This window comes from Phocoena sinus, chromosome 2, assembly GCF_008692025.1.
Source record: "Phocoena sinus isolate mPhoSin1 chromosome 2, mPhoSin1.pri, whole genome shotgun sequence".
Taxonomy (NCBI): domain Eukaryota; kingdom Metazoa; phylum Chordata; class Mammalia; order Artiodactyla; family Phocoenidae; genus Phocoena; species Phocoena sinus.
Window position 1 is genome coordinate 7559945 of NC_045764.1, and position 13483 is coordinate 7573427.

Sequence of the window (13483 nt, forward strand, 5' to 3'; positions counted from 1 at the left end):
TCGGAGTTCTGTGGTCCTGGGTCCCCTTCTCAGGTGGATGCGTAGTTTAGAATTTGTACAGAAGGGGCTGGATTAAGGATAAAAGAGGGTGTCCTACGTCGAAGAGGAATACATTATTGCTTAGATTTGTAAAAATTCTGAATTTTCCCCATATATCTGGGGAAATGTGAGAACAGAGACCGCCCACTTCAGCATTCATAGAGCGGCAGGGAGAAGTCTCTAGAACCACATCAGACTTAACAGTAGATAAGGACCCCCTTTCTTGTGTTTTCATTTGTTTGTTTTTAGGTAGCATTTTAAATGATTACTATCATTTTCATTATTATTAATTTTTTTTTTGGAGAGGAGCAAAACATTTACCTTCAGTCTTCTTTGTAAACCATTTGTTAGTTCCATCTGTGTCATACGTAATTTGGGGCATTGGGTTCAGTATACTCTGCTTTTTTTAATTTTGAGAGTTTATTTTATTGAAGTCTAGTTGATTTACAGTGTTGTGTTAATTTCTGCTGTACAGCAAAGCGATTCAGTTATACATATATATATTCTTCTTCATAGTCTTTTCCATCATGGTTTATCACAGCATACTGAACATAGTTCTCTGTGCTATACAGTAGGACCTCGTTGTTCATGCATTCTGTATATAATAATTTGAATCTGCTAATCCCAAACTCCCCATCCATCCTTCCCTTACCCACCCCCCTTGGCAACCGCAAGTCCTCTTTATGTCTGTGAGTCTTTTTCATAGATAAGTTCATTTGTGTTGTATTTTAGATTACACATATGAATGATATCATATGGTATTTGTCTGTCTTTTTCTGATTTTGGTTAGTACGATAATCTCGAGGTCCATCCGTTTTGCAGCAAATGGCGCTATTTCATTCTTTTTTATGGCTGGAACTCTGCGTTTTAAATGATTATGGGCAGGGCTGCTGGACTGGGAGAGCTGAGGATGAAAAGTTGCTTTATTTATTAGGACACAAGGTTACTAGAAGATCTGTTAAGCTTCATTTAGAACCGTTTTCAGATCTTCATAGCAAAACTGTTTGCTGATCTGAGCTGTGGAGCTGTGGATCACTCACCCGCTCACTCTTTGCTAAGCCTTGGTGAAAAGGTAGCTGCTGCCCACTGCACTGAAAGATGTGCAGACCAAGCTCAGCACTGGGGTAACGTTTTGGAAGAAGGGCCTAATTAAAAATAAAAATGAAACATTTTAAAAAGGGATGAGGGGGCATTTTTATGGCAGTTCTCCGTCAGAGAGTACCTCTGCCAGAACTCATATCTTCTGTCCCAGGATCTCTTTGTAACTACGTGTCTCCCTCCAGATGTGGGAATGTGACTTACTTTCTGTCCCCAGCACACTAGCATGCTGTCTGAATAACGCTTATTCAGTAGAATGTGAGTTTGATCCCTTTTGAGTAAGTCCTTAGCTTCTACCTGTCTTTGTCGCATAAAAACAACAAAACCCCCAAGGATTTGGTATCATCACGCCCATAGCAAAACAAGACTGTATACGTTCCTAAACAGGCCAGAGAATTTGGAGGCCGTCCTACCTGGGAAACCATGTCTGCATTTTGGCGGGAAGATGGAAAGTTGAATATCCTCTAAAAGAGGGTAGCCGAATGGTTTCCTAAACCAAATAATTTTCTGATTGTCTTTACCTCTTGGATCTCAGTCTCCTTGCCTGTCAGATAGGAGTAGGAGACTTAGTTAATGTCTAAGGATCATTCTAGTTCAAACTGCTGTTGGGTTTTTGTTTTTTCTATTCTATCTATGAAAAGGCTCCACGTCAGAATAGAGACAACGGTAAAGCAAAGTTGGTGGAATAGTTGTTCTCTGAATTAGAGGCTGTAGGCTGTTCTGCAGAAATGTCGTTAGTAGCCTGGGTCTGTCTGTGTAAAACATTACATTCAGTTTGTGCAACTGAATCTGTTGCCCAATTTCCTGGAGTAGGCACATTCTGTGAAAATGGACCTCATTCCTGTTGGTCTTTCTGTCGCCTGTTCTTTCTTTTCCTTGTTTGCACAGCTGACTCCTTAGCCAGGCCCAGCTCAGCTGATTTTGGAGAATGCTCGTGTTCACTCGAGCACCGTGGTATAGAGAGGACCTGGGCTTTGAGGTCAGGGAGAAATGGTATGAATCCTGGTTTGCCATTGAACTTGACCTACCTTTTATGATCCTGGATAGGGTCTTCCTTCCTGAGATCTGTTTCTTCATCTCTAAAGTAGAGGATAAAAATATCTTCCTTATAAAAAATGAAAGTAAATGAGAGCATGTTTAAATACCTGTTAAAACACCTGGCATATAATAAGTGCTCATTTAGTCCCATCCATCTTCCCCCTTAGTATGTAGCATCATCTGAAATTTCCTGTTGCTTTTTCCCCTTTTTTCTCTGAAAAGTTCTGGTCTGGTTGTAGAAGTACATTTAAAAAAAAAAAAAAAAAAAAACGAAAATTAAAGGGAGGTTTCAAAATCAAATGAATATATCTTATCCTATGCCTTCCGGTTTTTTCAAGGTAAAATCTTAGTTTGGTAGGATCCTCTTATTAGGAATACAGCTGGTTTTAGAGTGAAAACTTCTCAAGCAGTTTCTTCTCTTTTATTCATACTCTATCATGCATGCCTTTTAGAGACTGTGGGGTTTTTATTTCTGTTTTAGGGCCAAATCATAGAAAGTATCACATCAATAATATATATATATATTTGGTTAAAGGATAGTCATAGTTGCTTACTGGTTTGTACCATAATGGACCTCTGTTTACTTGTCTGCGGTTTGTAAAGGGCCTTCCCATATTTTATCCAGTGATCTTTCCAGCAACCCAGTGTGTGTTGTCTTGAGGTTGTTCTCATTCGACATGTGAGTGAGAGGAAACTCAAGAGTCATTGGCTGAAGAGTCTTTTCAATTTCACGCGATAGTTTTATTGGAATAAAAAAAGGGTAGAAATCAACATAGAAGTACAGGCAGTTTAAATTAAAGACAGCGATGAATCAAATTTAATAACCATATAAATGAGGAGAAGGGGTAGGGGTAGGAGAGGGAGAGAGAACTGAGATGAACACGAAACAGGCTCTGTGGAGCTTTTGCTCTGCGTGGCCACAGTTTCACTCGAAGACCTGTCGCAGTCCAAAGAGTTGCCTTGCTTAGGAGAGCATATCCTCATAGGTATTCTAACGCCGTATCCTGCACTCTTTCAAGTATATCATTCTGCTCCTCTATTTGCTGTCTTTCGGACCCAGTTAAGTTTCAGGTTAAAAGTCTTTAAAATGTGATCTGGTCACAGTTTACCACCAAGTCTGACGATTAAGACCCTGTGTCAGGTTCTCAGATTCTTTGTTCCTATAACAAGGCAGATTGCAAGAGGCATTATTTTTGGTAGTTGAGAGATCAGTGTTCAAGAGGTCTTAAAAAATGAGAATATTTCCAATATAATTTAGAGAGAATCTGTCTTCCCTAAAAAGAGTGCTTCTGGGGCAAACATAGAATACCCAGCTACTCTACATCTCTACCAGTGGCTCTTTGGCTTGTACATTTCAGTCGACAGTTTCTAGGTCCCTGTGTTTTTGGTCACTCTTCAGCTGGTGTGCCTTGTTAGACAAATAGTTAGATCCTCAGTAAATGCTATTGCCGTGCAACGTGGAAAAAAAATATGGGAAGTTGGGGTCGAAATATTTACATTTGAATCCACGCCAGTTGAAATGGCTCAGTCATAAACGTGGAGCAGGGCAGGCCAAACCAGGAGATTCCAAGATTCAAGATTAAGGGCCTGAAAGTCAAAGGCAACCCTTCCCCTCCCCGCTACAGAAAAATATTAGGCCAGGAGGTGTGTGGCTGGGTGGGCAGGGGACGGGAGCGTGTCATGTTAGAGTTGGCGCCAGACCTGCCCCTGCCTCCGTGCTGACCTGGCTCTGGAGGCGTTCTTCCGTTTACGGGTTCAAGTGTGGCCGGTGTGGAGGCGGAGTGGCGTGAACATGGACCGGTCCAGTCGGCCCCTGAATGTGTTCAGTGGTTTATGTGAAGTGTGAAACGAACCTTTAAACGTCGTCTGTACGTTTTCATCAGTGGTGGTGGGAGTACAAACTGTTGCGGCCTATTTGGAAAGCAGTTTCACGGTCCACATCCAAATCCAAAATGTGCAGACGCTTAGCCAGCAATTCTGCTTCTATGAATGTAGCCAGCAGAAGTGCTTGGATAGGAGAGATATAAATGGACAAGGAAGCTCCCCGCCTCATTGCGTTCAATGGGGAACAACTGGAAACAACCTAAATGTCTCGCATTATGGACATGGCGAAATTTGGGCACTTCTGTACTCCGATAAGGGTCTAGAGAGTGTGGGGCACACTCTAAACAGTGAGTGATCTGTGGGTGCAGGAATGGGGAGCAGTCCATGGGTGCAGGGCCTCTACCGTGTACAATTTTCCGGGCCACCATTCACCTAGATTACAGTACATGTGGTGCACCCCGTCGATGTCTAACAGGGAGAGTCTAGGTGTGCTTTCACATTTTTTTTTTTGGGGGGTGGGCACGCGGGCCTCTCACTGTTTTGGCATCTCCCATTGCGGAGCAGAGGCTCTGGACGCGCAGGCTCAGCGGCCATGGCTCACGGGCCCAGCCGCTCCACGGCATGTGGGATCCTCCCGGACCGGGGCATGAACCCGTGTCCCCTGCGTCGGCAGGCGGACTCTCAACCACTGCGCCACCAGGGAAGCCCTGCTTTCACTTTTTATCTTGCATGTATGTATATAACACCTAACCTTTTTTTTTTTTTTTTTCAAAGAGCACATATTAATTTTAAAAATCGGCTTGGTCCACTGTGATAGTCACGAGAAGCAGTTCGGGAATAACTGTTGGTCTTGGGTGGTACCAAGCCCCCAGGTCGTAAGCAGTTGTCAATCATAAAGGGATTGAAAGTTCTTGTTAATTGAATTGATTAAAGAGAATCAACGTTGTCATGCAGAGACTGATACTGTAATTTTTATGAAATTTGGAGCTTTTTTCTGTCTTGCTATCTCTGCAGCCTGATCTAGTTTTAGACTCAGAGAATCACATAGGCAGTGCTTGACTTTTTCCATTCAGCATAGAAAGTTAAGTGAGCTGCTTGATAAAATATTAACGAAATTTGTATGACTTCTTGACTGTTATAAGTGCAGGACATTTATCATATAAGCACCATTTTCCTGAGTTTTGTGTTACTAAATATTTTATCTTACTGCACCACTGTGTAAAATCTTTGAACAGAAAACGCATACCATATATCAGTTAAACCCATTCACGTGTTGTGATAGAATGCCAGTTTAACGCGTCATACATCAGAGTTTGTTCAACAGCTTTTGCGTAAGCCAGAAGCACTTAATAACGGTTGAAGTTAATTTCACCAGTGAATTATAGTTTGAAATTTAAATTATGCAGGTAGCTAAATTCTTAATCCTAAAATTTAAATCCCTTAACTCTGTCTGTACTGTCATCCTGAGACTTTTTAATAGTCATGAAACTGCGTGGGTCTTTACTCAGATTATTTACAAACATTTTCCGGTGCTCAATGACACTTAAGTCTATTGGAGTGAAGTACCATAAACAACTTTTCTTATTACACTGAGTAAGACTTAATTTCCAGAATAGTCTGTCTATACTTCTGTCCTCCTCATACAATCTTAATAACTGTGAAATAAGTTGTAAATCGCAAAAATAACTCATCTCTTTTATTTCACTGGAAATATGGCTGAACTTAATATTTCTTTCTGTTTTTTTTCTTTTTAATCTATTTATTTATTTATTGATGGCTGCGTTGGGTCTTCGTTGCTGCGCGAGGGCTTTCTCTAGTTGTGGCGAGCGGGGGCCACTCTCGTTGCGGTGCACGGGCTTCTCATCACAGTGGCTTCTCTTGTTGCGGAGCATGGGCTCTAGGCACGCGGGCTTCAGTAGCTGTGGCACGTGGGCTCAGTAGTTGTGGCTCACGGGCTCTAGAGCGCAGGCTCAGTAGTTGTGGCACGCAGGCTCAATAGTTGTGGCTCGCGGGCTTCAGTAGTTGTGGCTTGCAGGCTCTAGAGAACAGGCTCAGTAGTTGTGGCACACGGGCTTAGTTGCTCCGCGGCATGTGGGATATTCCCGGACCAGGGCTCAAACCCGTGTCCCCTGCATTGACAGGCGGATTCTTAGCCACTGGGCCACCAGGAAAATCCCTCTTTCTGTTTTTTTAAAACCGAAAGTTCTGCTAATGAAAATTGGGAAAGGGAAGACATGTTATTTTAACTCTGTGTCCTTTATCTTCAGTGATGGAATCCACTGACGGTTACTCTGTAAACAGCAACTTTGCAAAATCATTTATTATGATCTTAAAAAGAGGTAGAGAGGAGAGATGCCAGAATTTTTAAAAATCACCACTAGATAGATGTGGAAGTGTGACACCAAGGATTATTTTACAGATGTGATAGGGTGAACTTGAAAGAGATTGAGGCAAGGGTGTTGAGATCGTTAGAGCCAGAGCATGTTTCGGAAACTCTTTCAGTTAACGGCAACTCATGTGACTCCTAGTTGATTAGTTGCATTAGCTGATTGAAGTAGAGTGGAGAAGAGCCACGGAGGTCGACGGGCCTGATCTACAGACTCCCAGGTGTCATCAGCAAGGTCAGCAGGCGTGTGGGGAGGCGCACAGGCCACCTCGGTGGCACCGGTTTCCCGCAGCCCAGAAAAGCACCCGTGCTGGTTGGGGCCACGTGTGCATGTGTGGACGCGTGTGATGGCGTTGTCACTCACCCCCTGGGCTGCTTGGCACTGATAGCGTTCTTCCTGTTCTGTGGCTTGTTTCTTTTTTTTTTTTTTTTTTTTGTGGTATGCGGGCCTCTCACTGTTGTGGCCTCTCCCGTTGCGGAGCACAGGCTCCGGACGCGCAGGCTCAGCGGCCATGGCTCACGGGCTCAGCCGCTCCGCGGCGTGTAGGATCTTCCCGGACCGGGGCACGAACCCGTGTCCCCTGCATCGGCAGGCGGACTCGCAACCACTGTGCCACCAGGGAAGCCCTTTTTGTATTTTTTTTGTTTGTTTCTTTTTTATTGTCAAAGTTAAAGCGAGTTGAGATGACTCAGGGGCTAGTGGAGACTGGCTCAAGAGAGAGAGGATGGTGAAGAGGGGGAGCCCGGACTAGAGAAATCCTGAGGAATTGGCCGAGGACATGGACCAGGCAAGTCCCAGCTGACCGTTAACATAGACAGAAATTCCACCTGCGAAAATGCCAGTGAACGTCGTCCTTCTCCTCATGTGCCTCAGACATTTCAGATGAGGGTTGCTAGGGAATGGCCCGAGTTTGGGTTTTGTTTCGCCCAATTTGAAGAGATGGCAGCCTGATTGATCTCTCCCCAATGTCGAGGTCCCCTGAAGCCTGACTTCGTGTGTTGACAGCAGTTGAAATGGTTCCAGAGCACTGGGCTGGGATTCGGGATCCAGGTTCTCCAGGGCCATGCCCCCAGCCATGATGGAACCTTGGACGTGCCTTTTAGATGTGCAAGAATCCTCTCCCAAGTCTGAAACGTGAAGGGTTGGAAGAGGTTTCTGGGCCATTTGGTTGTTGAAGTTTCTGTGCTAGCTTCTCTCGAGGCTGCATTTAGTACTTGGGGTCAGGGGCTCGAGCCTGGGAAGCGTCAACATCTTCCTCTCCATGGTGGGTGACCGTCCCACCCACCAAATGAACATGCTGTTTCCCACCTTCCCCACCCAAACCTCCTGCACTAACCTCCCTTGCATGACCTAGCGTCTGGCATACGGTAGGCGCTCAGAGCGATTTTATCGAGCGATGGGTCTTGCTTACTGTTGGAAGGTGCTCTTGCCCTTTCTTTCATGCTCATGGATTTCTGAGGCTCCCAGTGTCGACTGTTAGCTGGTGGTAGGCATCACAGTCACTAGACCCCTCTTCTGTGGTTGACGCCTAAAATTTCTATTCATGAAAGATGCATCCACTAGATTAAAACTTTTAAATGTTGTTAATGCTTTACATATTTTTAATTAAAAAAATTATTTTTACTAGTTTTAATTAAAAAACATTTTTTTGAAGTGTAGCTGATTGACAGTGTTGCATGCATTTCAGGTGTACAGCAAAGTGATTTGTTAATGCTTTTTCGCAGGGGACTTGCCCCTCAGAATAAGCCAGAGCTACAGAAAGTGATGGAAAAGAGAAAACGGGATCAAGTAATAAAGCAGAAGGAAGAGGAGGCGCAAAAGAAGAAATCTGACTTGGAAATAGAACTATTCAAACGACAGCAGAAGTTGGAGCAGGTAGGGGTGATTGGGGTGAAAGGTGTTTTTTCGGTTGTCGTCGATTAAGGGGCCCAATATATTGATTTGGTACATTTGTATCGCAATATGATTGCCATCGTAGTGCTAACTCACACCTCTGCCGCATCATATAATTATCATTTCTTCTAGTGGTGCGGACAGTTAAGTTCTAGTCTCTTAGCAACTTTCACGTTTATAATCGTTTTGTTGTCGATAATCCCCGTACTGTGTACTAGGTCTCCAGGACTTACTTCTCTGCTAGTTGCGAGTACGTACCCTTAAATAGCATCTTTCGCATTCCCCTAGGTAGTCACCATTTTATTACGATTTCACTGTTGTTAGATTCCACATGTGAGAGAGATCATACAGTACTTGTCTTTCTCTGACTTATCTTGTCCTGAGAAATAAAGGGTGCTGGAACAAGCAGAATTTCCCAGACACGTCGGATGTAAATGTTTTTATACCATGAAAGGAAAAGCTGAGACAGGTGTCCGCAGATGGACTAAAATACACTCAAGATAAAGGGAAGGATTCTGTTGAGGACCTAGAAGGGATTAGGAGGCAAAGCCAAAACCAGGGAATATCACAGAATGCACAGCCCGGTGCTGGGAGCTCAAGCACTTGAGTGAAGTTCAGCTTCACTCAAGCCTGTGGAGCAAGTGCGTGTTGCCCTCGGGTCCTGTTTTAAGTCTTAGCCTTAATCTCAGGCTCTCGTCATCCCTCGGTATTTCAGCAACAACCATCAGCTGCTGTTCCTATGCAGAATTCTTACCCCAGCACCTAGATCCAGCCACATATGTCAAGATATAAATAAATTTAAAGCGGAGACCAGGAGAAACTTCCTTCCGTTGGGAAATGAAGTTGTTAGGGACTTTGGAAAGAGGAACAGCGTTTTTGGAAAGCCTCTCCGTTTGTAAATAATTTGTAAATAATTTTCCTGTTTCTGAATTCTGTTTAGCTTGAACTTGAGAAGCAGAAATTGCGAGAAGAGCAAGAAAATGCCCCAGAGTTTGTGAAGGTTAAAGGCAATCTCAGAAGAACAGGCCAAGAAGTGGCGCAAGCCCAGGAGTCGTAGGTCCAGGCTGCAGAGACCGCGCACCAGCCCAGCGCACACAAAAAGTGTGTGCAGGGCCCTCCCCAGTACTTAACCTCAGGGCCAAAGCCCCTGGAGAGAATCCCAGCCAGCAGAGAACTGTTACTTTGAAAAGAGTTTTGGTTTTGGTTTTCCTACCATCCGGGTTGGATCGGTTACACCTGTGACTGTTGCAGTTCCTATTCGCCAAATGAAGGACGTTGCCCAGCACTTAAGTTGGGATAATGGACCTGTGTGTTCAAAGACTTAAAAAATAACAACAACAAGAAGAAAAGGAAGAGGACACTGGCATAAATTCCTGAGAGTTGCACTACTTGGTTTTTCTTTCAAGCCAAGTTTAGTGGGGCACAGAGCCTTTTTTCTTTTCAAATGTAAAGAAAATGTGTTTCGTTCTTCCTTTAGTTACCCATTCAGTAATTTAGATCGCGCAGAAATGCGTTTGATCTGTTATATCCACTGTTTGTAAATTCTGTTTTCTTGTCTATTTACACTTTCACCCACGTTAGGCTTAACACCAGAGAATGTTAATATTCATGTTGAACACAGTTCTTACCTTTGTCGGCATTAAGATTCAGAAATAGGGTGAGGAACTTTAAAAATATGGGAACAAAGAGATACATAAACAAGACTACGTAAACGTCTGTCTTGATCTTATTTCCGTTCCTGTTGGTTCCCTGATGCTTCACGGTGACCTTCTACTTCAAGGAAGGTCCATCATATAAATCCATGTCTTGCTTTGATAACTGTTAGGGAGTTGGTTTTGTTTTATTTTGTTGTTAAGTTTCTTGCTCAGCCACGCCTTTTATGTGAAATAATCTCCCACTCCTTCGAGGAATAAAAACTAGTCCGTATAACCCAACCTCAGTGTCAAAAGTAGAGGGTCCAAATCTTTTGGTTTCTCCTGAGAGCAGTATGGGGAAAGCTCCCATGTGGAGCTGTGAAGGAAGAGTTCTCTGGGTGTTTTAATGTGAATCAAATGTAGATTGGTCTCAGGGAGGCCCATTTGGAAGATATATAGCATTTATACATTTTTAATATTATTTGAATCCAACCTTTGAAATTTTCTGATTAATGATCACCTAGCTCTTTGCCCTTTTTTCTTGTGAAGAAAGGCTAGTTCACCACTGCCTTAGTGATGGTGATGCATTGGTAAGGATGATGTTGTGACTACTGTTGATCTCTCAGGAACAGCTGAGGGGAAGGGGAGGCTGCTCAGTTGGTGCTCTCCAGCTGGCATGCTGTACTCCACGCGTGAACCCTGCGTTACCAACTACAGCCAGATTCTTAACGCGAAATCCCTTTTCTATTGCCGGGATGGGCAGGGGAACGTTCTGCTTGGGGTGGTCTAGAAGAATTTGTGTGGATTCAGTATGTTCTTTGTAGAAACGGTTCAGCTGGTAATTCCTACATTGAAGGCTCTTTTTTTTTTTTTTTTTTTTTTTTTGCGGTACGCGGGCCTCTCACTGCTGTGGCCTCTCCCGTTGCGGAGCACAGGCTCTGGACACGCATGCTCAGCGGCCATGGCTCATGGGCCCAGCCGCTCCGCGGCATGTGGGATCTTCCCGGACTGGGGCACAAACCCGCGTCCCCTGCATTGGCAGGCGGACTCTCAACCACTGCGCCACCAGGGAAGCCCTGAAGGCTCTTCTTATAATTTCTTTCAAGAGTCATAGAAAGCTGGATCCCGAGCTTTTGAATCCTTAACAAGCCTAAGTAGAAAGTAGCTTTCTATGGGAATTCTGTAGTTTTCATGGTTGGTGATTAGGCTCCTGTCCACCCCTAATGTGGACAGGACAAAAGTAAATGCATAGATAATATACTGCTAGTCATAGAACATGTTGATTACACCTGAAATGGATTATTTCTCTCATCAGCAAGTATTATTTGAATAAAATATGAGGTGCTTAAGGTACATTGTTGCTCTATCATAATTTCCTTTTGAAGGATGGAATGGTAACTATTTTTTTCCATCCTTCTTCCTTTTCAGAGAGGAAAGAGCATTAACCGATCATCTTGAAAGTACGTTTCTGATTGTACGTTGACTACAGTTCTGCCCCTGTGCATGTGGACTAGTGATGCCATTTGTAAAATGAAGATTCAGGAGTAGCTCATAGCCTTGAATCCAACCGGATATGTAAGATCTTTAGATTCTGTATCCTTGAAGCAATTCTGCCACTTGATAAAATTCTCAAGGGCCCTAACAGGCTCCTTTAGAAAGACCAATTCTGTTCCTAGAATTTACCTAGAATGCATTCTTCACTGGGAAAAAATAAATTCCAAGAGCGTTTCCCTCCCAGTCTCACTCACAAATTATTTGCAAAATTATTAGTGGTTAGTAGTCCAAGGTTTGGCCAAAAGAAGACTTGTAAATAGTGTCAAGTGATGTCTCCTCACTAAACAGTGGAATGTACAGATAGAGAAGCTCTTTGAAATTGCCAGGTCAGCTCAGCTTATAAGCCTGAGTTTAAAAAGGCGTCATTCTCCCTCCACACTTTAATACTGTACAGTCCAAACCCCTAGGACTCATGAACATCCAAGCAGTTTTGTGCTTTGAGCCAATTTTTGAGAAAAATGGCTCCGTTTTTCCACTCTGCGGTTTTCTTAAAATAGCTTCAGTGTTTTCTAGTCTCCGAGTAGTGTTGCTTTCTAAGCTATCACAGTTGACTTTATTCTTCTACTCTGAAAAATTCTGACTTGTTTGAGTGTATATAATATATATAAAGGGAGCCTTAATGGATTTGTTTTCATAATTTAATATTTTTTGTATTTGCTCTTGTATAATTGTTTTTAATGGAAAGTATTACAGAATTGAGGGTGGAATTCTTAGAACCAAAGTTATTCTTAATAAAAATCACCACACGCTTGGACCATGCATCCGTGTTTGGCTGATGTGTTTAAGACGGTTGTGTGGAATTGGAGGGGAGCGGGTGCTGTGTTCAATTCCAGGATTAGAAGGTGGTTCGAGGGTTTCCCTCTGACGGCCTTCCCCCCAAATCAGTTATGTCCTCTTGCCTTGTGTCAGTCAAGGCTGGTGATTTATTCTGTCAAGCAAATTCATGCTAAGGTATTATGCTACACCTTGCTTAGAATATATGGTATTTTAGCAACAGCCATCCGTTCTACAGATCAAAGTATTCTGAATTTTAGGTAGCTTGGTAGGACAGTGGGAGATATATTTTGGGAAGGGCTGTTTTTTAGTGCTTGTGAGCACATGTGACATGTCATAAGTATGACCGTGAGATTATTTTGCTTATTCAGCTAAATTAATTTCATCCTCAAAGAAGTCACTTTGGGAAGCCGTACACATGACTGCATTATACTGTTGGTAGAAATAGCTTGGAGAGTGAAGTTTCTATACTTTGTCCTTATTTTCCACCCCTAAATTACTACTCAGCTTAGCCACCCAACTCCTAAGGTCTTTGGACTCTTGAAAAATTAAATCTACTCAGAGCAGTGAAGATTTGCTATGTCTAGGGTTTATACCATGAACTCCAAAGACCAATGAAGAAGGTGGGCTCCAAAAATAATTTGAAGAGTGGCTACATCCTTGGAATAACAAGGCAATTTTCCAAGGTGACAGTTTTGAGGCTGTCAGTCCATTTCATTGGACCACTGTATGTTCCCTACAATAGTAGTCATAGACTTGAAAGAAGACAGAGGTCAATTAATATGTTTGGTAAGACTTAAAATGCTACAGTACAGCTAAAAGAAGTATTAGAATACTACTTCCAGGCTTACATTTACTAGTATAATGAAAAATGAAGTGTTTTATTCTAAGGTTTTAGGGTAAATAAAATCTTTATGAGCTAGCCTCACAGTCTCACAATTATAATTTCTACTTTTTTTCCCCAGGTGAGAAAATGCAGTCTGATTATCAGTTGGGGATGTTGTGGAACATCTTCCCAATTGCCCTTAGATTTCCCAGCAAGATGGTAATGCCAACCAGAGTCTGGTATGCCTTATCGATATATAATTAGTAGGATCATACTGGGAATTTTTTCTACTACGAATCATCAAGTGAATTCTTTGAGACGTTTGGTTCTGTATTGTCTTGAACATACTGTTGTGTTCTTCTAAATTTGTTATTTCTATGCTCATGCCTCCTTTTCCACTTGGTTATTATGTGTGA

At 42.9% G+C, this 13483-nt stretch overlaps 1 protein-coding gene across 3 annotated transcripts in view; it reads left to right on the forward strand.

Annotated features, from left to right (window-relative positions):
• The window catches only part of FAM107B (family with sequence similarity 107 member B), a 216716-nt gene extending 204490 nt beyond the window's left edge, over positions 1 to 12226 (forward strand). For all 3 annotated transcript variants that reach the window (XM_032623734.1, XM_032623736.1, XM_032623735.1), the window contains 2 exons: positions 8111 to 8261; positions 9220 to 12226. In XM_032623734.1, the coding sequence (XP_032479625.1) occupies positions 8111 to 8261; positions 9220 to 9336 (268 nt within the window). In that variant the 3' untranslated portion in view covers positions 9337 to 12226. The remainder of the gene's footprint in view (positions 1 to 8110; positions 8262 to 9219) is intronic.
• The last annotated feature ends 1257 nt before the right edge of the window (positions 12227 to 13483 follow it).